Genomic DNA, 23,164 nt, shown 5'->3' with positions numbered 1-23,164 from the left:
TAGTTAATTTCTTTATGCATTTTTCATTGCTAGTGTAAGAAATACAGTTGATTTTTATATAGTGATCTTTGTATTCTGTGACCATACTGAATTCATTTATTGATTATAAAAATTTGTGGATTCCTTAGGATTTTCTACAGATGTAATCCTGTCTTCTCCATATAAAGATAATTTTACTTCTTTTCCAATATAGATACTTTTTTTTTTCTTGCCTGATTGTACTGGTAATCTCTGCCTTTTGATTAAAATGATTGATCCATTTACAATTAATATAATTATTTATAGGGTTGGTTTTATATCTGCCATTTTTCTCTGTGTTCTTTTGTTTCATATTCTTTTTTTGTTTTTCTCTGATCTGTGCTGCCTTTTTCTAAATATTTTTCAGTGTACTATTTAAATTTCTGATTTCTTAAACTTCTTAAATTTCTGATCTCTTGAATTGTAATCTTAAGAGGTTGCTCTCTGGATTATAATATGCATCTAACTAGTCAAAGTTAATATTGACTGAATTCTAGTAAAATATAGCAGCTTTGTTCCTGTACAGCTCCATTTCCTCCCCCTTTTTGGTGTATTTATCTATAGATTCAACAACATTTGTTATCAACCCCAAAATAGACTGTTACAGTTTTATTCAGTCTTTTAAAGAAATAAGAAAGGAGAAATATGTATTCATACAGTTCTCTTTGCCTACCAATTTACCACTTTGGTCACTCTTAATTTCTTCTTCTTTTAGACTCAAGTTACTGTCTGGTTGTTATTTCCTTGCAGTCTCTAAGAATTTCAGTATTTACTATAGGACAGATCTTTAGCCATGATTAGATTTCTCAGTCTTCATTGCTCTAGGAATATCTTGGTTTTGCTATATTTTAAAAACAGCTTTATTGAGATAAAATTCACATACCATATGATTTACTTATTTAAAGTGTACAATTCATAGTCTTTAGTATATTTACAGAGTTGTGCATTTATCTCTACTATTGATTTTAGCACATTTTCACCCAAAAAAGAAACCCCCATCTATCCACCAGTGGTCACTCCTCATTCATTTCCCAACTAGCACAGGCCAAGGCAGTCACTAATCTACTTTCTGTCTTTGTGGAATTGCATATTCTGGATGTTTCATACAAATTGACTTATAGAATTGTGGTCTTTGGTGACTTCTCAAAGGGCAGTTTTGTTGGATATAAATTTCTTAGTTGACTTTTTAAAAGAAAATGAATATCACCCTACTTTCTTGCTTTAATTGTTTCTACTAAGTCAGCTATTGTTTTATACCCTTGTAAAGATGATTTTTTTTTTTCATTGCGTCTCTCTCTTTGACTGTCACATGCTTCGGATTCCCCTGTATTCTGTTTGGGGTTTCTTGAGCTACTTATATCTGTAAATTAGTTTTCATGAAATTTGGAGTATTTAATTTACTGATTTTTTTTTTTCCATCTCACATCTGCTTTTAAACTTTTTTTTTTTAAGATTTTATTTATTTATTTGACAGAGATCACAAGTTGGCAGAGAGGCAGGCATGGGGGGAGTGCAGGCTCCCTGAGAGCCCAATGCGGGGCTCGATCCCAGGACCCTGAGATCATGACCTGAGCCAAAGGCAGAGGCTTAACCCACTGAGCCACCTAGGCTCCCCTGCTTTTGAACATTTCTAATACAATTTCATTCATTGCTTTTCAAATCCAGTATTTCCATTTGGCCCTTTTTGTAATTTTTCTTCATTAGTATTTTTTATTTGATAAGTCATTTTTGTCATACCTTAATTTTTTAAATGTTTTATTTCTTTATAGTAACTGTCAAATCTAGTATTTGGGCTTAGAGAGTTTCTACTGAATACTTTCATCCTTGCTTTTTTGTATGTCTTAATTTTTATTGAAAACTGGACAATTTAGGTCATATACTATAGCAGTCCTGCAATTCTGGTTCTCATTATTTCCCACCTGAAAGTTGTAACTGTTGCTGAGTTTTTTAATTTATTTATAACAAATGTTAGGAATTTATCTGTAGTATTTGTCTCAACCACTGGCATCCATTTTTTTTTTTCTTTTTCTTTTTCAGTCTTGCTTCCACAGGGTTATGCCTGTGTCTGTGTAGATTAGTCAGCAGCAATTGATTGGTCAGAGGTTGTACTCAAATACCAGGAGCCAGTAAGACTTCCACCTTCTGCTGGCAGATTCGCCTATGTGTTGGGGAGTGCATTTATTATTCAGGCATTTTTGTTTTGTTTTGTTTTAAGATTTTATTTATTTATTTGATAGAGCACAAAGAGGCAGAGCAGCAGGCAGAGGGCGAGGGAGAAGCAGGCTCCCAACTGAGCAATGAACCCAGTGCAGGGCTCGATCCCAGGACCCTGGGATCATGACCTGAGCCAAAGGCAAACACTTAAATGATTGAGCCACATAGGTCCCCGCGTTCAGGCATTTTTGAAATTTGCCCTGGCATTTACTTTCTGTTGGGCTCATCCAGGTCTTCCCTTTGCTTGTGTGCAGTCAAGGATATGTAGAGAACTTGGGCCCTCCCATATTGCCTCTGTGTGTACACACAGTCTCCCAGTCAGTGAGGGATATATAAATTACAACCTTAGGCTAATAGGATTACGTGTTGTGCCCCTTCCAGTTGTTTCCTACCCTGTTTGCTATTTTTATAAACAGTGCAGCTGGGTGTGGGCTTTTCCTTCTATACCAATTCAAGTTACAGTCTCCGTTGGCAGAGACGCTGCTTTCATTGCCAGCCCCACCCCAGTAGCACTTCATGCAAGCTAAGCATCAGCCAGGGAATGAAAGCATTCCCCAGGCAAGAATACCAAAGACACTCACTGTTCTTATCCATACTTAAGCTGTTATTCTTGAGGGGAAAAATGCTTCTCAATTTGTTTGCTTTTTTCAATTTCTAGAGACTCGAAGTGGTTGTTTTTGACAATTGTCTAGATTTATAGTTGTTTCTTGGGGAGGTAAGTCGCCAGGATCTTCGCTCCACCATAGATAGGTTCCCCCAAATGTATTTTAATGCACTAGATGTGACAAATCTTAAGCAGAATGATTTCATTATTAGAGTTATCTAACAAACCTTATATAGGATTCCTAGTGTGTTATGTACTCTTTTATGACCGTAAGAATAAAACAAAAGGTGGTTAAGGCATGATTTAAATCTTTATGAAGACTCTTAACTATAATCTTTCTGTTTGTCTGAAATGTTTTGCCCTCAGGACCCCTTCAGCATAATCAAAGATCCCAAAATGGGGTGCCTGGGTGGCTCAGATGGTTAAGCGTCTGCCTTTAGCTCAGGTCATGATCTCCAGCTCCTGCGATTGAGCCCCACATTAGGTTCCCAGCTCATGGGGGAGCCTGCTTTTCCCTCTCTCTCTGCCTCGCCCCCTGCTTGTGCTCTCTCTGTCTCTTTCTCTCAAATAAATAAAATTTAGGGAGGAAATAATCCAAAAAGCTTTTTTATATGTGGGTATATCTGTTGATATTTGCAATATGAGGGGCTCCTGGGTGGCTCAGAGGGTTAAGCCTCTTGCCGTCGGCTCAGGTCATAGTTCTCAGGGTCCTGGGATCGAGCCTCACATCGGGCTCTCTGCTTGGCAGGGAGCCTGCTTCCCCTTCCCTCTCTGCCTGCCTCCTGCCCACTTGTGATCTCTCTCTCTCTGTGTCAAATAAATAAATAAAATCTTTAAAAAAATTTTTAAAAAAGGTATTTACAATATCAGAAATTTGAACTGAGAAAAAATTAAATGTATATTAATTTTAATTAATTTAAATGTATATTAATTAAATGTATATTAACTAGTTTAAAAATTATATTAAAATTTTTAGTTAATAGTTAAATAAAATAGTTTAAAAATATATTAATTAAATGTATATTAACTAGTTTAAAAATTATATTAAAATTTTTAGTTAATAGTTAAATAAGTTAAATAAAATAGTTTAAAAATATATTAATTAAATGTATATTAACTAGTTTAAAAAAACAGTAAAATTGGGGTGCCTGAGTGGCTCAGTGGGTTAAAGCCTCTGCCTTCTGCTCAGGTCATGATCCCAGGGTCCTGGGATCGAGCCCCGCATCGGGCTCTCTGCTCAGCAGGGAGCCTGCTTCCCTCTCTCTCTCTCTCTCTCTCTCTCTCTGCCTGCCTCTCTGACTACTTGTAATCTCTGCCTGTCAAATAAATAAATAAAATCTTAAAAAATAATAAATAAATAAATAAAACCAGTAAAACCATCACATTTACACACATATATTTTTATGGAAAACAACAATATATTCCAAAACAAAAAATATTAGAAGTGTCCTTTGTTTTGCACATGGCTTTTAATGTCTGATTTAACAGAAGCCTACCAAATTCTCATCTGCTTCTGCATGCAGTATATTTAGATTATCACTTGTCATGTCGGCTCTAGAAAACTCTGGTATGGATTCTTGAGAGAATGACCAAGGTGCAGTAACAGCTTAGGATTATTGTGAGCATATTTCTGACCTTGCAGATGCTCTGAAATGGTCTCAGGTACCATACTTTGAGAATTGCTCTACCATTTTATGAAGCACATTATTGGAAGTACTGAGTATACAATGATGGGACAAAACGGAAGTATTGAGTGTACAATGATGGGACAAAAAGAGAAGCAGTCAGCTGTAGAGAGTTCAGGGATGGTTTCACAATAGAAAATATGCATTCTCAAGGATGGATGAATATGTGGCCAGCAGGAAAGTGGAAGCAGAGGGACAGTCCAAGGTGTAAAAAAGACATGAATCTGAACATTACAGTAGTACATATAAAATTAGGATGTAGCCTGTGGATGATGGAGGGTAGGAGATGAAGATTAGACAGGGGCTGGTTCATTATGGCCTTATGTGTCTTGCCAAGGAACTTGAAATTTGTTCTGTAGCCATTGAGTCAAAAGGGAAGGGCCATGGTAGAGAGCAGTTAGTGTTACTTTAAAAATCCAAGCAAAGGCAGTCTGGACAGTGGCTATGGGGGTAGAAGTTGGCAGATCTAAAAGATGCTGAATGAATTAAACTTGAGTATGTAGAAGGAGTAATCTGCGTCCACCCTGAGGTTGATTGAATTATTATTCCCTGAGAAAGAATCCAAGAAAGGAAATGGCTTGTTTTGAAAAGAATGTTTGGTTTGTACTTGTTGGGTTGGCCACTGGCACATCCAACTGGAAGTATTAATAGGCAGTTCGATATAAATCCAGAGCTCAAAACAGCTCATTGGAGATAAATATATGAGGATTGGTAGAAAAGTAACCTTATCATTATGGATATGTCACCCAAAGAGAGTGGAGTGAGAATGGGGGAGATATACCCTGAGGAATTCAAATCCTTTAAGAGTCATCAAGAGACAGGAGATGAGGACAGAGAGAATCAGGAGAGGCTAAGCAGAGAATAGCTAAGGGAGTCTGTCTGTATGCCACATTCCACAAAGGTTAACAAAGGTGAGGCCATTGGATTTTCAGTTGAGATACCTAAAAATGACTTTGCTTGGTAAAAGTAATTTCAGTAGAGTTGTAGGGACAGAATGCAGTGCTAGATTTGAGGAGACGGTTAGAACTTTTATTTCTACATGTTTGAATATAGTAAAGGTTGCATTTGTGAAATTGCATCTGGACTGCTTGATATCATTTTGGGGGTTGAATTTATATGGCTGAACTTGTTAAAACTTTTATTCTTCCTAGGTACTCTGTATGTATCTTTTGAAAGCTGCCACTAAATCTACAGTAATGGCTAAGCATTGTTTTCATAAAAGTGTAGAAACAGCTAGCAAAAAACACTTTTCACTAACATACTTCTATTAAAAGCATTGCTTTGGTAAGTTAAGAATTCTTACTAATCATTAGATTTATACAGTAAATCGGAAGAATAATACAGACTATTAGGTTTTTTATTTATTAATTTTTGGCTTACTCGAAGTGATAAATGTAACTTCTCAATCTCTCTGTTCAGTCACTCAATACTTTTTCAAGATCACATACTTGTTTATTTGGGTAAGGGTCAGAAACTTCTGAGGCAGTGTGCATGGTATTGCTCATTGCCATGTTTTATGATTTCTGATCAGCTTGTCTTGGAAGCTGTTGTTGAAAGTGATTTTTTTCAGTTTTAAATAGATACTTAACTTAGTGAGTGAGTGGCCTTGAAGCCAGCCTCAAGCTTCTGAGTTTTTTAAACTTCCATACAGTTTTGGAAATGATATACAGTTGTTCTGATAGAAACCTTATTTATAGTTTAATATAACACAAACTATTGCTGTTTTGAGATCCTACCTTAATAAAATGACCTGAACCAAGATTTAATTTCTTTTTTTTTTAAAGATTTTATTTATTTATTGACAGATCACAAGTAGGCAGATAGGCAGGCAGAGAGAGAGAGAGAGAGAGAGAGAGAGGGGTGGGGGGGGAAGCAGGCTCCCTGCTGAGCAGAGAGCCCGATGTGGGATTTGATCCCAGGAACCTGAGATCACGACCTGAGCCGAAGGCAGTGGCTTAACCCACTGAGCCACCCAGGTGCCCCAAGATTTAATTTCTTAAATGTGCTTAAGTAGAGCATAATTTAAAGTAATAATCACATTGTATAACAATATACATTTAATTTAAGATGTTTTCATTACCTCATTAAATATCACAATAGGAGTTCATCAGAAATGTCTGCTCATAATTCAAGTATTTTATCCTTTCAGCGCTAATCTGTGGCATTTTTCCCATTGATTTAGTTTAGAAATTATTTTGTACTGTTTTCAGCAATAAGTTAGTATTTATAATTTGTAAAAAAAAAAATCTTTGATAAAACTTTCTATGAAAATCTAAAATCTAGGTTAAATTCATGAAGTGTGAGAGTGGATATTAATCATTTAATCTGCTAAGTAGCTGTCTTATCTTTTTCATCAACATAATTCAGACCTTCATTATTTTATATCTAAGTGATAATAGAGAAATTTTTATTTTACTACTCAAGTAATATAATACATGTTGTAGAAAGACTAGAAAATACATAGAAGAATAATGAAATAGAAATTGCCTTGTTAAAAAACCATCAAGAATCTGAGATTGTATTGTATCCTATGCTACTTGAAAGCTAATCAGTTTCATGGATGCTGGCAGGAGATACCAGACTTTTGAATGGGATATAAAAGAAAGTTAATTTCTCATAACAATAGCAGTAGCTATCTATCAGCAGTTGTGCCCGTAACCGGAGCCCTATTTCCCACAAGGGGATGCAGAGTCAGGTGACAACTACAGATATGGGGCGGGACGGGGGTGGGGGTTGCAGATGTTTGCAGCACAGGAGAGGAGAACCCCAAATATTTTATAAAGGATGGTAAGTCTACCTGACTTACTCCCCCTAAAGGGAGAAATTATTTGTTATACAGAAGACTAAACAGATCTGCCCTTTGCTGCAGGGGGAGATGCTACCTTCCAAGGCTGTTCTCCATATAGATGTTCTGAAAAGGATAGTCCAGAACAAAGGGAGTTAGTGCCTCTTTTTAAGATATGCAAGAGAGCCATGGAGAATTCTAACACACAAGTAATGCCATTACCTACAGATGGCTCTTCATATTTTGGGTTGTGTCCTTCAAGAGTTTTCTATTTTCTATTGTTTTCTTAAGCGGTAAATTTTTATCTCTTCTTTTTCCCATCTTACTGAGTTGGTAAAAGCTACCAGTATATTGTCTAACAGTAACAGTGATAGAAGGTCATTCTCATCTTGGCCATTTATTTTTGTTATAATATACGTTATTAACGTATATTATTAGCTTATATATATAGCTAATATATACTATATTATAATATAGTATATATTAGCTGAGAGTTATTAACGTATATTAGGCCCCAGATGTTTACATTGATTTCATTACTGTGTATGGCAGCTGTTGTATGTTACTGAAAGAATAGCATTAACATAAATGAAAGAGACTTAAAATATTTTAAAACAATCTAAGACTCCTAGACTTTTCTGTGTCATGGATATGGAAGAAAAATGTGCCAGTGATTTGGTCCTGGATTGATAGAGTATTAATACCATTTGGTAATATAAAAATTTTAAGACAATTGGACATAACTATTTATTTTCAAAGTTTCTTTCCCCAGATCAGAAAATAATTTTTAAAGTGTTGAAGAGTCTCACGAAAACCTTTGTTCAAGTAATAATTCTGAGAATTAATTTTTATTTTACATAGAACAGAACTGGTTGGTAGCAGTTACAAATATTCACACTAATCACCATATTGCAGAGGAGAGTGTGATCAGTATGTTCTTGTGAACATTTTTCACTTAACGTTATCAAATTGGTTTCTTTTAGCTTGTTCTATGGCTCGGAACAGTATCTTTACTTACACAGGTGCAAGGGAAAAGGGATATCTTCATGTTTTTCTTAGATTGTTTTATTAATAACAAAGACTCCTATTTCTAAGGCAAGTCTCTAGAATTTTTTTGGTTAATCTTTGTATTAATCATGCCTCTTTATTTCTGTTGCTTTGACATCTGGGGCCTCCTGACTCAGGGGAGACTGCTACTTCCAGGGCTAGCCAGTTCCCAAAGATAGTAAACAACTCTCTTATGACAAGCATTTCATATGCAGACCAACCAGAGCCCAAACCCAGCTACCATCTGTATCCAGCTCTCCCACTCTGGGCCACTGTCCCGCTGCCCTAACAAAATAAATCACACTAGAGCTGGGTACCAGACAGTAAGAGAAACAGCACCCATAGCCCAGAAATGGCCGACATTACTCAGAAGAGCCAATCCTGAGCCACTTACTCTGCCTTGCCTTTTCTTTCCTGAGGAAACCACAATAAAAGCTTTTCCCCATGTTTCCCTTCTCTCCTCCTGCCTCCCAACCCACCCACCTTGGTGCTACCCTTTGTGGCCCTGTGTAGCATGTCCCTTCTTTTTTTTTTTTTTTTTTTTTTTTTGGTCAGAGAGAGAGGGGGGGGGGGCGAGTGCAGGCAGACAGAATGGCAGGCAGAGGCAGAGGGAGAAGCAGGCTCCCTGCTGAGCAAGGAGCCCGATGCGGGACTCGATCCCAGGACGCTGGGATCATGACCTGAGCCGAAGGCAGCTGCTTAACCAACTGAGCCACCCAGGCGTCCCATAGCATGTCCCTTCTTGAGAACTGTGATTAACAAACTGTCTTTTCAGTAGCAGTGTTCGCCTTATCTGTTGGCTTCACTGTACCTGAGTAATAATAAACCTGCATTTTAAAACAACTGTATAAACTTTCACATGCGTGTGAAACTCGATATTATTGGCTGAAGTGGAAAAACAGCTCAAGAGGTTTAACTTTATAACTGAGAAATAAATAATACGAGGCTGTTATTCTTCAGTAATCTTTACCAGTTAAGATATAAGGAAGTCACGTTCTCTTCCTGATTTTGCTAATAGATTTATCAAAAATGAATGTAGACTCTGTCAAAATGTTATTTTTGTCACCTGTTAAGATCATTGTATAGTTAAAATCTTTTGATACAGTAAATTGTCTTAAGTGATTCTCTAATAATGAACTATTCTTGTATTCTTTGGGTGAACCCTGCTTGATTATAATCTGTTATCTTTCTAAATTCTAAGACACTAATCTGATTTGACAGTTTATTTGGGATATTTTGTTTTTGTGTTTATTTCATGAGCAATTTAGTTTATAATTTCTGTCTTGTATTCCCTTTGGTATCAGTTTTATTTCAGACTTATAAGATGGATTGTTGCTTTTTATCATACCTTCATACTGTAGTATTATCTCCATGACATGTGAAATATCTGTCCCTTGAATTTTTTTAAATCTCTCTTAAAATCTTCTGGGCTAGGTACTTTTTTAAACTTAGAATCTTTAGCTATGGAGTTACGGTCTTTGTGATCATTGGTCTGTGCAGGTTTTCCGTTTCTTTCATGAGCCAATATTTAGTAATGTACGTTTTCCAAGAGAATAGTCTATTTTCCAGGCCTCTTGAATTTTTGGTAGTATAAAAATGAATACAGTATTTTTTGATAACTTTTTATTAACTCCCCTGGGGGTTTGATTTTATTGATTAAATTTGACTTTTAAAAAAAGCACTGTTAAATATTTTATGCCTCCTCTTCCCCCCTCTTCCTTCATTTTCTGTCTTGGGTTGAGAGCTGGTATCTTCTGTAATCTGAGTCTACTTGTAATTGGCTTCTGAGGGTCTCTATTATTATTATATCATTTATTATCATATCACTATTTAAAAAAATATTTTACTATTTGAAAGATAGAGAACAAGCAGAGGGGAGGGGTAGAGGGAGAGCTGACTCTCTGCCTGCCAAGCAGGGAGCCCAGTGCAGAACTTGATCCTAGGACCCGAGGATCATGACCTGAGCCAAAGGCAGATGCTTAACTGACTGAGCCACCCATATCACTATTCTTTTAAGCTCTCCTGCTAAGGTGATATGGCTTAGTTCTTAGTATCTAGCAGGTTTTTCACAAAGGAATCATTATAGCCCAGTTTATATGTGCAGTGCCGTGTCAGATATTTGGATTATAAATGTGAACTTGATAATGGTTGTAGACTGTGAAGGTAGGATACTCACCTGAATGGGTAGGCACAGGATATTAACAAAGCACAATATGTTTAATTATATCCAGAATCACTTTTTCATATTTATGTATTTGTTCGTTGATGATAACATCTATAGTACACTTACAGAGTTTTATTATATTCAAGATACTTCGTTTTTTTTTTGTTATTTTAAAATTTTGTCCTTAAGTAAAAGCAGGGAGAGTGTGAGACAATTAATGTTGAATTTGTTGCTACTGGGTCTTGAATACCTTGAAGACAGTGGTTTATAATACGTCTCTACTTTTGTATATATTTGAAAATTTTCTTCATAAATGTTTTAATACTGTATTGCTTAGCTAATATTGTTACAACTTTATTCATATTTGATTTTTAATAGAGTAAAGACAAGATTGCATCATATAGTAAAACTCCAAAAATTGACCGAAGTGATGTGGGCAAGGAGATGAAAGAGAAATCATCCATGAAACGTAAACTTCCTTTTACCATTAGTCCATCAAGAAATGAAGAACGAGATTCAGACACAGGTAGAATAATTTGTTGTTCTCTGGTAAAATCTTAATCATTCTTTTCCTATGATTTTCTTCATAACATTCTCTTTGCACCCATTTTATAGAGAAATAGTGATATTTCAGTATGTCAGATACACCATTTTGGGGCAGAAATTGATACATTTCTCACCCACCGTGATTTCTAATCAGATAACAACAGTTTGCTTCTTTGCTTACTCTCAGCTTTGTTACAGATCTCTTACCACTTTCAGAACTTAATTTCCTGGGGAGCATTTCAGTGATGAAGATTTACTGTGATAGCATAGGATATGTTAGAGTTGCAAAAAAGTTGTTGAATTTTTGTGGACACGCTATTGACCCCACCAGAGAAAACAGTGTAGGCATTTTAGCTTCAGAAGTGAATCCAAAATGTGCCCTCCCCCACCCTGAAAAAAAATTACTAAGATTTACCTCTTAAGCCCAATTCATGGTACTTTTTTCCTCAAAACTCTCATGTGTCAGGAATCATCCTTGACATTAGTCAGTCCCAGTTATTCACAATAGATTAAAATGTCATTATGACTATTTACTAAATCACTAGATTGTGTTGTACCCTGAACTAATTATTTCTTGAAACTAATATAAACTTCAGTGATCGTTATGTATTTATCATAATTGTTTTATCCCGTGCATGAAGTACTAATAGTGAACTGTTTTTAAGAATGTTCAGCTTCACTCACAAGAAATGTCCTAATCTGAGTTTATGTACAGAGATTTTATTCTACTTATACTTTCCTAGCCATCTTAATCATCAGTATGGAAATGATCTTGACTCTGGAATCTGAAAATACTATAAAGATGTTTGAAGTGCCCTATGCTAATATAGCTTTAGAAAGTCCTTAATTTTTATCATAAGCTTTTAATTAGGTAGGCCTCCTTTTGTGTATTTTGCTCTCTCTCTTAGCTTGAATTAGAAATTCTTCTTAAACATGGCATTTTTAATCCTTAAAATTGTTTTTTGCAGTGATTAAGATATTTTGTGCTTTGCTCATTTTAAGTTACACTGATGTCTAGAGAGTCAGTCTTTTTTCCTGAAGAGTGACTCCTTATCCTTAAGCAGTATTCTCAAACAATTAGTTGATCACTTAGCTGAGAAGGTGTATAATGTGCCTTTAGATAGATAGGATTTAACTTTTCTCATATTTTCTCCCTGGAAGTCCTTTTGTCTGTCATTTTTAAAGTACTTGCATTAACCAGTTTTTGTTTTCCAGTGACAGTGATATTTCTCCTAGTACTTGAAGAAGGGATTTAGATAAATTCAAAGAATGTTAATATATTTTTAGAAGTAAATAAGATTTCAAAATAATAAACTTCCCATGAGAACCTTGTTATCAAATCAGCTAGATTATTTGTCTTTTGTTTATTGTAAAATAAAGGAGAAAATGTTATTTAGGAAGGCACAAAGTTTAAGCACTGAATAAACATAATCTAATTCATATTTTATTAACTAGATTATATACTTTTTCCCTGCTACAATTTTTCCACTACTTGAATGTAGCAGAATGTTGCAGCTCTCTCTCATTAAGGTTGTTTCGTAACAAACTCTTACTTATCTTTTGGAAAAGTTATATGCTAACACTAAACAAGATTTTAGTGGATTTAAACATATTTTTGCTAGGCTAAATTTATAACTTTTCATAAAAAGTAGATGTAGGCTTTAGATTTGCATGTGCACACACACACACACCTCAAAGCATTAATAAGGATTTCCCCAGGCCCAAAGCAAAATGTCTTATTTACAATCCATCTGTCTTATTTTCATAATTAAAAAAATAATGTAGAATCCAAAGTAATCATCAAGGGGTATTTTTCATATGAAAGATAATTATAGCACTAAGCCCAGCATTTGACATTGATCTTTTTTATAAAATGTACTATATTTTAAATGATTATTTTAAATTATAAAGATATAAAGGGGGAAATATTTACAACATAAATGATAATCCTTGTTTCTGAATATGTTTAGTATTTAAAGGTCTCTGAAATGTGAAGAGAAAACAATGAGAAAATGGAAAAAAGATAAAAGCAAGTAGTTGAAAACAATAGAATTGCTCTTGGCAAAGAAATATGTCTTAAAAATTTATCCATAGTAAAGAAATACAATATATAACAACTGACTAAATTGTTGGCCTAAATAGTGCCAGATGGTCACTGGCCAGAAATAGGAACTTACTTTAGTTGGTCTAAAATAATAGGAATATTTTGTTGGAGGTAAATATGAAAACATTTATAGAAACTAAAGTTTGCTAACATTTGACTTTTTCTCTGTTTTGGGATTTAATCTATGTAAGTAATTGATGACAGTGGAAATTATCTTTGTGTGCATTTATTTCTACTTCATTTATAATGGCAAAAATAAACCCAGGAAAATAGTATTAGGTAATAGTTTGTTCAATTATGGTAAATCCAGTGAAGAAATACAACTTTTACTCTTAAGAATAACCTTGTAGAACAATACATGAAATGGAAAAATGTTCATAGCATACAGAATTTAAAAATAAGTTATGAAATAATATGTGCTGTTTGATTGCATTAAGAGTCATATTTTGTATATTTATATTTGTATTTATGTATACCCAGGGCATATATTAACATACATCTTGAAAGATAAGATTGTTTAAAAGACTGTTTCACTGTTGAACTAAGCCTAAACCTAGTGGGTGTATTATGAGCCCAGAACAAAAATGTAAATATTGAATATAAACCCTGACTTAGGTTAAATAAAAGAGGTAGGGAATTGGGAATAAGGAGAAAATGTTAGCAATGCTACTCACCTTATCTCTTATAGCCAGGGAATAACTGATGTTGTCTACAACTGAAATACATAGTTTTTAAAAATAATTACTTAAAAATTTTAATCTTTATTTAAAATTCTTTCATAAATTTATGTGTTTATATTTTAGTATATGATATATCTTTTAGTGGAGAAGCAATTTCTTTCTTTCTTCCTTCCTTCCTTTCTTTCTTTGTTTCCGTTTTTTAAGTGAATTCTGTGCCCAGTGTGGGGCTTGAATTCATACTCTGAGATCAAGAGTAGCCAGCTAGGTGCCCTAGTTTCTCTTACGTTGGATTAAGATAAATCTTTCAGCTTTTTATTTTTAAATAGTACACATATATTTTTCTATTTGTATATAAATCAATCACTCCCCCCCCATCCCCTGCCAGTTCCTTTTTTTTTTGTATATATTAGAGAGATGCTTGGAATAATGCTCTGTTAATATTTTATTTCCAGGATTTGGGAGCATTTTTACTTTCTCTGTTTTTTTGTATGGCTTGAATTTTTAAAATGAGCATAATTATTTCTGTAAAACACATTTTTTTTTAAAAGATACTCATACTATTCAAAGAAGGCTCAGTGGTTACCAAAATCAGCAATAATGCCAGGATAAGTCATTCATAGTCTTTATTTTGAGATACCTTGGTGTGTCTTAAACTTCCTAATTCTTAATTGTTTAATATTTATTAATTTTTTAAAAGATAACTGTTGGGGCACCTGGGTAGCTCATTAGGTTAAGCCTCCAACTCTTGATTTCAGCTCAGGTCATGGTCTCAGGATCATGAGATCAAGCCCCACATTGGACTGTGCACTCAGCATGGAGTCTGCTTGTGATTCTTTCTCTCTCCCTTTCCCCCTCCCCCCTCAAATAAATCTTATTTTTTAAAAATTTAACACTGTAAAAAAAAAAGTAATTGCTTGACTAGACAAAATTTGGGGGAGAATTAGAGCATAATTTGATGTCATGGATCCTTACAGCTGTATCATACTACTATCATACTACTACTACTACTATTTATTTCAGCAAATCTCTAATATATCTGCTTATTGTCATTTCAGTATCTATTCCATGCTGTCCTATCTTATCAGAGAATTCCCATAAATTTTGTCCCATGAAATGTTAAGGTGCTAATATATAGAGTGACTTATTGCACCTGTGGAAGCAACTATTTATCTAGAAGACAAATTATTCCTTGTACCTACAGCTTTTTTATCACTTACTTTTAGCTTTTGTAAGTTAATTATAGTTAAAATAGAGGTAAATTATAGCATAGTGTTTATTATCAGAGGCTTTGGAGTCTGACAGACCAGTGTTGAGTCCCTGTTCAGTTCCCTGTTAGACCTGGCCAAAAAATTTGAGCCCTTTATAACTCTGGTTTTCTCATCTATAAAGTGCATGAGACACCATCTTCAGAGAACTGTGATCTTTAAGTGACATAACATATAAAATCAGTTTGATATGTTAATTAAAACAGAAAACTGACTAACACTGGCTTAAACAGATTGGATTTTTTTAATCTAATATAATTAGATTACATTACCAAGCATAAGCAGTCCAGAGTTGGTATAAGTAGTTCAATAATGCCATCAGGGACTGAGATGTTTTTGTTGTTCTGCTCTCTCAGCCTGAACTTGTACGTGGGCTTTTTTCTTAATATTTTGCTTTATAGTCACACAAATATTTTGCTTCCTCCTGGGCAGAAAGTAGGAGAGGAAGGACCAATGACAAAAGTATCTTTCTTGCAATGAGACTTTGCCTTTTTATTGATGAAACAACATCCCTAGGAACTCTTCTGCCTGCGTCTCATTGGTTAGGCTATCCAAGTTGCAGGGGAGTCTGGAAGGTTAACTACTTTTAGCTGGGCATATTGTCACCCTAATCAAAATTGAAGTATTTCTGTTAAGAAGGAGAGAATGCATATTGGGTAAGCATCTCACAATACTGACACTGTGTGTAGTTTTTAGTATGGTAGTTAATAACTGAAAACTGTTATCTATAATAGTTATTAACGTTTCTACCTAAGTTACCTTTATTTCTGCATTGTCAATCAAAAAATCATACTTCTTTTCTTTTCTAGTCTAATGGCATTCAAGGGGAAGCCACAATCCCTTGATATGAAAATACTAAACAGCTTTCTTGAGGGTACATGTGAGAGTCACTTTTTGGCCTTCAAACTAAATTTGTGATTATTTTGTTACGAAAAGTGCCATCATGAGCATCTTTGGAGATTGTATTTTTATTATACCCTGAATTCTTTCTTATTCATTCTCAGGAGTGGGGATACAGGATTAAAGGTTACATATTTCTATGATTTTTTCCAAAATAATATATAGTGGTACAAAGCCGCCAGTGCTGTATGAGTATTCTTTAACCTCAAATACCATTGGGGGCACATGCTTTTCTTTAGGTTTGATAGATCCAGTGTTCTACAGAGGTAAATCAGTGGTACTTCATCATTTTAGTTTGTATGTTTAAATAAGTAGAAAGATAAAGTGTCCTTCACTTTTTTATAAAAATACTTGTTCTCTCTTCATAAGCATTACTTAATTACTTACTAATTTTTTTCTTTTGGCATGTATAGAGAATGCGGCATGAGAAAATCCAAAGAGGCACAGAATGATCTGTTTCCAGAGTCCATGGTGGCAGTTCTGGAGCATGTTTACATGTTTTAAACTAAATCTTCTCTGCCATTCAGCCTTAGAAGTTCTGTTTTCCTGAAGCCATTGAAGGATTTACCCTGTTTAATAGAACTCAGACAATTTTGGAGAGAGGAGCTTTTTTTTTTTTTTTTTTAATAGAGTTTTCTGGGGTTCTTTTATTTTAAAAGCAGTAAGAAATTATAAATACGTTGGAAAATTCTAAAAATACAGGGAAGAAAAGAAAATCACCCATAATTTCACAGCCTATTAATTTGGTTAACACTTAAATGTATGTTACCCCAATTATATACATAACATTTTTATCCACAAACTTGAGCTCATGTTAAATATACCCTATTTTTTCATTTTAACATATTAAGTATTTTTCTTGAAATAATTTAAACTTTTGTACAATATACCACTCTGTAGATGTAACCTAAGGTATTGTTTTCCCTTGAGTATTTAAACCAATCATCTATGGTTGGATATTGATGTTGTTTACATGTTCTTTTCCATTAAAATAACATTATAGTAAATGGCATTTAATAAAAATTTTTGTGCATATCTATGATTAATGAAGATACATTTCTCTTACAAATGGAACTTTGGATTAAAAAAAAATTAAACCTTGGGGCACCTGGGTGGCTCAGTGGGTTAAAGCCTCTGCCTTCAGCTCAGGTCATGATCCCAGGGTCCTGGGATCGAGCCCCACATCGGGCTCTCTGCTCAGCAGAGAGCCTGCTCGAGAGATGAACTTTTTAAAAAAGGAAACACATATAATTTTTCTGGTAACTACGTTAAAGTAGCAAATAAAATCAGTGCTTTGCTTAATAAGGATGATCACCTTTTGGTGGTTTGCATGGAGATTACTTATTACAGATTTTCTCTTGTTCCTCCCCCATCTTTAAAACTTTTACTTTAAAAATTTTCAAATATACAGTGCAAACCTTTTTAATCATTCTTGATTTTTTTCTCTTACTCTCTTGCAACCTAAAACAGAATATTAAAATGACGGCTTTTAAAATACAAGTATTATTTGTCTTGCCTTGCTGCAGAGAACGTAGCAGGGAGAGAGAATTGCTCTGCTTAGCACTCAGTGTTTTACAAAAACCTCATAGGGTGTACTGGTCTCAGTATAATGCAGAGGGGATAGTGGGTAAATCAAGGGACAAGATACGGAAGCTTTTACTTCAGCTCCTGAATTAAATCTTAGTAGAATAGTCATTCAGATGCACCAAATATAAACATACTTATTTGAGTAAAAGCCAAAATATGTATGGAGTCAGAGTGGATTAATTTACTACAAAAGGAAGATTTGAATAACTATTATACCACTATATTAATGAATATAATTTAAAGTTCAATTTAACCATTGTGCTTTTTTTTTTTTTTTTAAGATTTTATTTATTTAATAAAGAGAGAGAGAGAAAACAAGCAGGCAGAGTGGTAGGCAGAGGCAGAGAGAGAAGCAGGCTCCCACTGAGCAAGGAGCCTGTTGCGGGACTTGATCTGAGGACCCTAGGATCACAACCTGAGCCTAGCAGCGGCCCAACCGACTTACCCACCCAGGCGTGCCTTAACCATTGTGCTTTAATCTGTCACAGTAATACATCTGCTTTCAGTAACCCATTTAATTTGATTTGTTGGCACAACTTATTGGTTGCTGCTTTTTCTTTTCTTTGCAGTATATGGGGACCATTTTTGCTTGTCTTTAAAATGAAATATCAAATATTCATCATGGAATTTTTCTAGTTGCTAAATGTGTTCAGTTTTGAAATAGAAGCGTTTATTGAAAGGCTTGTCATTGAATCCATTTACCCACTTGGCTTAGAATTGGCCTAAATGTTATTTTATCAGTCATTTCTTTCAGTTGAGTGAGTCTTCTCATCACTAAACTTGCAGGTTTATTTTTAAAAGTTTCAAATACTATGTTTTATTCCCTAAATGGTTTCTTTTTTTCCAACACTTGTTTCTTTATTCTTAACTGAACTCATGAATAAGATCTATAATAATGATTTCAGAAAGAAAAGTGTATGTCAATAAGTTGAGTATATGAGGAGCAAAATAATATTGTGTTAAAATGGCATATTGTTTACAAGTAAATGTATATGCTCTGGCCATACTGCTAGAAGTCAACTGGAAATATTTTTACTTGTCATAAATTGTTAGGCAGAATTCCATATTCTTATCTTAGCTGATAAACTTTGTTCTGATATTCGGCTGCTTTCTCTCTAAGAGGTCTTATGTAGTGCTCAGTGCAGTAATTCATACCACTCAAATGTGTATAATTTGTAGAAAGGTCTATGGTCTAGAGTGATACTGCTGTCCAAAGTGTTCATTGTCTTCTGAGTAGTTTGGCATTCATAGAACAAAAAGGGTTTATTCACGTCCTTTATTCAGGTTTTCTAAAGACAAATTCTAAGCAGAAAAACGGTAATAGAATACCGCCTCTTTTATCATATTCAAAGAATGAAAAAATACATAGCCTCAAAGGAGGTATCTTTTAATAAGCAGCATCAGTAATAACCTATTATTACAAACTGCATGGTTGACTTTCTCAACTTTAATATGCCAGTTGAAAAAACTGAAATCTTAGCCAAACTGAAATCTTCAGCCAAACCTGTGTTTTAAATGTGCTTTTGGCTTTTCTTTAAAAGTTATCTTTTGGACAAACAATGATAGATCATTGATTAACTAGTGATCTTTTGAAAAATGTTGGTTTGTTGAATTCTGCATTTCCCTTCGTGTGCTTTTTTTCTTTTCTCCTGTCTCTTCTCATTCTGTAGATTCAGATCCAGGACATACAAGTGAAAATTGGGGGGAGAGACTTATATCTTCTTACAGGACATACTCAGGTAATTAGATTATCAGGGGCACCTGTTTAGACAGTGGTTTCTTTCACATTTACAAGTAATTATTGTACTATAAATAACTTCCTTTCACACCAGTATATAGATATCTTTGGTTAAATAAGTGAACTTATATGAGTGGCACTGAATTTTCCAGTTTTTGTTTGAGGTATCTAGTGCATCATATCCAACACATGCTGTGTGTGAACATTATAAGCAGGAGTACTTTGTATCACCACTCAGTAGTTGTATAGCACAACTTGTGGGCCACCATTCATCTAGAAAAGAATATAAAAGTTAGCCCGTGGGCAGTGTAGCAATCCCTATGGGAAGATACCCAAGGTCCTTGATCTCTTTTGCTCTCAACTTTTCATATGATATACAAAGTCTTCATAAGATATACCAAGTGTATTGGTCTTGATAAACAGTGCCATCTTAGGCTTTAATTATGCAGTGTTGTTGTTGTTGTTTTTAATTTTTTGAATTTTTGGTTGAACTATCTTTAGTCTATTGACTTCGCTACCCATGTTGAATTTAACAGTGGATTAAAACAGCAGCTTTCCTGGAGAAATGCCATTACCATTAACTGTGTTGGAATAGCTTTATTCGTGGCACCAGGTATTATGCTTCATAATTGCTCCAGATAGAAGAATACAGGAGAATATATATAAATACTATCTAGTATGTGAAACTAATTAATTGTTTTGATTATCCTTTTTTTTAATGGGCTTACATTTTTATATCTTAACTTTTTTATGATGTAAAATATTATTTAGTCCCTGGGTGTCCAGGTGTCCAGCTTTCAGCATATGAAGTTTAGATATAAAAACTTGAAAGAAACCTTCTGCTTCGGTACATAGTTTTTATTATTTTATAAATTTGTGGGGTTTGGGTAAAGGTGGTATAAAACTAAATAATTATTGTTAAAATTATCCTGAAAACTATTAATTGAGCTGATAAGTCTGTAGTATTTGATTATCAAAATTTAAAAAAAGCCTACACTTACTGTGGAGTTAGGTATACTTTTCTAACACCAGAACTCCCCAAGGCCTGGGTGTACCTGAAAGAGCTATATGGGATGAAACCATTCTTGATTTGAGTATCAGTGCTGGAAATCAAAAGATACACACATCTCTGACTTTTAGAGATATGTGTAGCTGCTTTAGAACTGGGGAGCAAGGACGGCATTTTTTCTCAGAATTGAAATATACACATCCCAGTTGAGTTATAGCTCCATTGCTCCATTCCTTCCACAGTGACTGCTTTGTGGGAAAGTATCATATTCTTTCATTTCTGAGACACTGGATTATGAGCCAGTTCCCCAAGAAAGAAATTGTGTCTCTTCTACTTAATGTACTCTACACTTGAGATGTGACAGTGTTGACCTTTCTGTTTATTTTGACAAGTCCTGAAAAGAAAGCATTAATTTTCACGATTACAAGACAGAGACATCTCTGTATTTCTTAAGTTTCTCTGAACCCTGAAATAAAGAATTTTGGGTTGTTGAAAATCCATTTCTCTGTTTTTCTTTAGTCTTAAGTAAAGCACTTGGATTTTTCTTTAAAAATCTCTTGAATGGCTCAGTGGAATTTCGAGTCTGTAGGAGACTGTGCTAAATGAGCACTTGTCAGTATTCCTGCATTTAAATTTTAAAATTCTCACCCATTATTTGGACAAATAAATACATATTTCAGTTATATTTGAGAAACACCAAACTTTGTCAAATATATGTGATCATTTTTTATTTATGACAGGTCAGAAAACAACTTCTTCACAGGATACATCCTAGATAGAGTTTCATTGAATCTTAAAACTTGAAAAACATACTTTGGGACATATTAATCTAACAAAATTTTGAAGAATGGTACATAGTTATCTCTAGCGTAGCTACCAGCATCTGTTTTCTTACCTTCTTTTCCTGTCTCATGTAAAGCATGAACTCAGACAAATGACTAAGAAAACTCAATTAAAGAAAGAGTTCAGATTGGATGCTAGTATCTAACTTGAATTTTTTGCTTGACTGTTTGGAACATGTACAATTATATTTGTTTCCAAAATGTAATCATTATGTCTTTGATCGTTTGGCAGCTAGAATGCTAAAATGAATTTATAAGTATCTCACTTTTTCCTGTCAACTGACTGCATATCACTTCAGAGCATATTCTTTTTAAAACATTGCATGAAAATGCCATTAGAAAAGTGGAAAGTCTATTACTTTGCAGATACAATAATCTCCCCCAAATTTTAGAAAATATTTTAAGGATAGATTCTATGTACATTTTCTTCATTTTGTTTCCTCCAGTTACTAAGTTTTACTTCTTTTTAAAAAATTCTACTTCTTATAAAATTTTAACGTTTAAATATTTTAATTTTAGCTAAGTACATTCCTTATATTTAAGGATTTGTTATTTAGATGGAAAATCATTAAAACAACAATTATGATTCCTCATTAAATATGAGAGAACCAAAGCATACAGAACATTATTAGAAGAAAGTAAGTGTTTCAGAAAAAAAATCAGCTTCTTTGAAATACCTGTTAGGGACTTTTAATGAACAAATTTAGTAAGTTAGGTGAGACACTGTGCTGAAATTGGATTTATACTAAATCAGGCCATTAATGATAATGAAATGAGAAATTTGAAAAATAATATAATAGAACTATTAAAGGCTGACTTAAGTAAATCAGGTTTTTTGTTTTTGTTATGTAAAATATCAATAAGTAGACATTTTGGAGCTATTGAAGTTTGACTATGATTTGTGGGCAACAGAATATTCGGATCTCTCAATTTTTCTAGACCATTAGAATACCAGCCGTTGTATTCGAATTAACTAAGTGTTGTACTGCAAGAATTACTACTTTAAGTTCTTATGCCCTAAATAATAATAATATTTAAACAATATCAAACTCTTACTGGTTTCTTGAAACTTGCTAGATTAATAAATGCTTATGATCTCCTGGAGTAGTCTATTTGCTGGCCACATTTGCCTTAAAAAAACGCAATATTGACTACTAAACCTTCCCCCTTTTCCATTTCTGCTATGTTTTATACTTATTTTAAAAATTTACTTATTTATCTCTGTAGCCCATCTTTGCAGGGACCTTCAAACCCGGATCAGTAAATATCAGTTATTTATATAGGATTTCCCAAGAAATAGATACCTAGACAGTTAACCAGCAGACCCTCTACATTAACTCTCACCTGAATTGTCTCCCAGAGAAGTCCTACAAGAGATACTTGTTGTACCTCTTTGACTTATAGAATCCAGTTTATCTGAAATTCCTGGGACTTGATGCTGACTGTATTGGCAAAAGATTTCCCAAATAACTCAGCCTTTTTTTTTGATGGGTCAAATCTTTTTGAAAAAAGTCCTTAGACATTTTGGATCTTTGCAGAATCTCTGTTAAACACCCCCACATACCTACATACACACAGAAATCTTTAATATGCTCAGTTTTAGCTTTGATTAATATCATTCCATGTTCAGCTATCCTGTGTCTGGAATAAAGTGATCCTTTGCTTTTTTACAATAATTACTTTGTGTGATGAGTCTTGTCTTAAATACTTAACCTTGTTAGAAGACTGTACAAATCGTTAGTGGAATTAGGGAAGTAATTTGAAGGAACATCGCTATAAGGGCTTAGCAATAATTAAGAATAAAATTATAATGAATGAGGTTTCAAAAATGAAATACTAAGGAATGTTTGAAATATTATTGAAAAAGTTAAATTTTAAAAGAACAAATCATTAAAATACAGATTTGACAAGGAATGAATTTCCATATGCTCTTAATTTTCAGAAAATAGTAGAATTAATGTATTATTTTCAAGACA

General features: G+C 34.1%; 1 protein-coding gene across 4 annotated transcripts in view; it reads left to right on the top strand.

The window, feature by feature from the left end:
- LOC111142405 (ankyrin repeat domain-containing protein 12) overlaps nucleotides 1-23,164 on the top strand; it is a 128,511-nt gene that overhangs the window by 33,702 nt on the left and 71,645 nt on the right. For 2 of the 4 annotated variants that reach the window (XM_022495470.1, XM_022495469.1), the window contains exons 3-4: nucleotides 10,896-11,043; nucleotides 19,270-19,338. In XM_022495470.1, the coding sequence (XP_022351178.1) occupies nucleotides 10,896-11,043; nucleotides 19,270-19,338 (217 nt within the window). The remainder of the gene's footprint in view (nucleotides 1-10,895; nucleotides 11,044-19,269; nucleotides 19,339-23,164) is intronic. The other 2 variants (XM_022495472.1, XM_022495471.1) reach the window with 1 other exon arrangement.

Source organism: Enhydra lutris, unplaced genomic scaffold, assembly GCF_002288905.1.
Source record: "Enhydra lutris kenyoni isolate GAN:26980312 unplaced genomic scaffold, ASM228890v2 scaffoldscaffold8, whole genome shotgun sequence".
NCBI classification, from domain to species: domain Eukaryota; kingdom Metazoa; phylum Chordata; class Mammalia; order Carnivora; family Mustelidae; genus Enhydra; species Enhydra lutris.
Note: the sequence above shows the minus strand (reverse complement) of the source record. Positions and strands in the feature narration are given on the sequence as shown.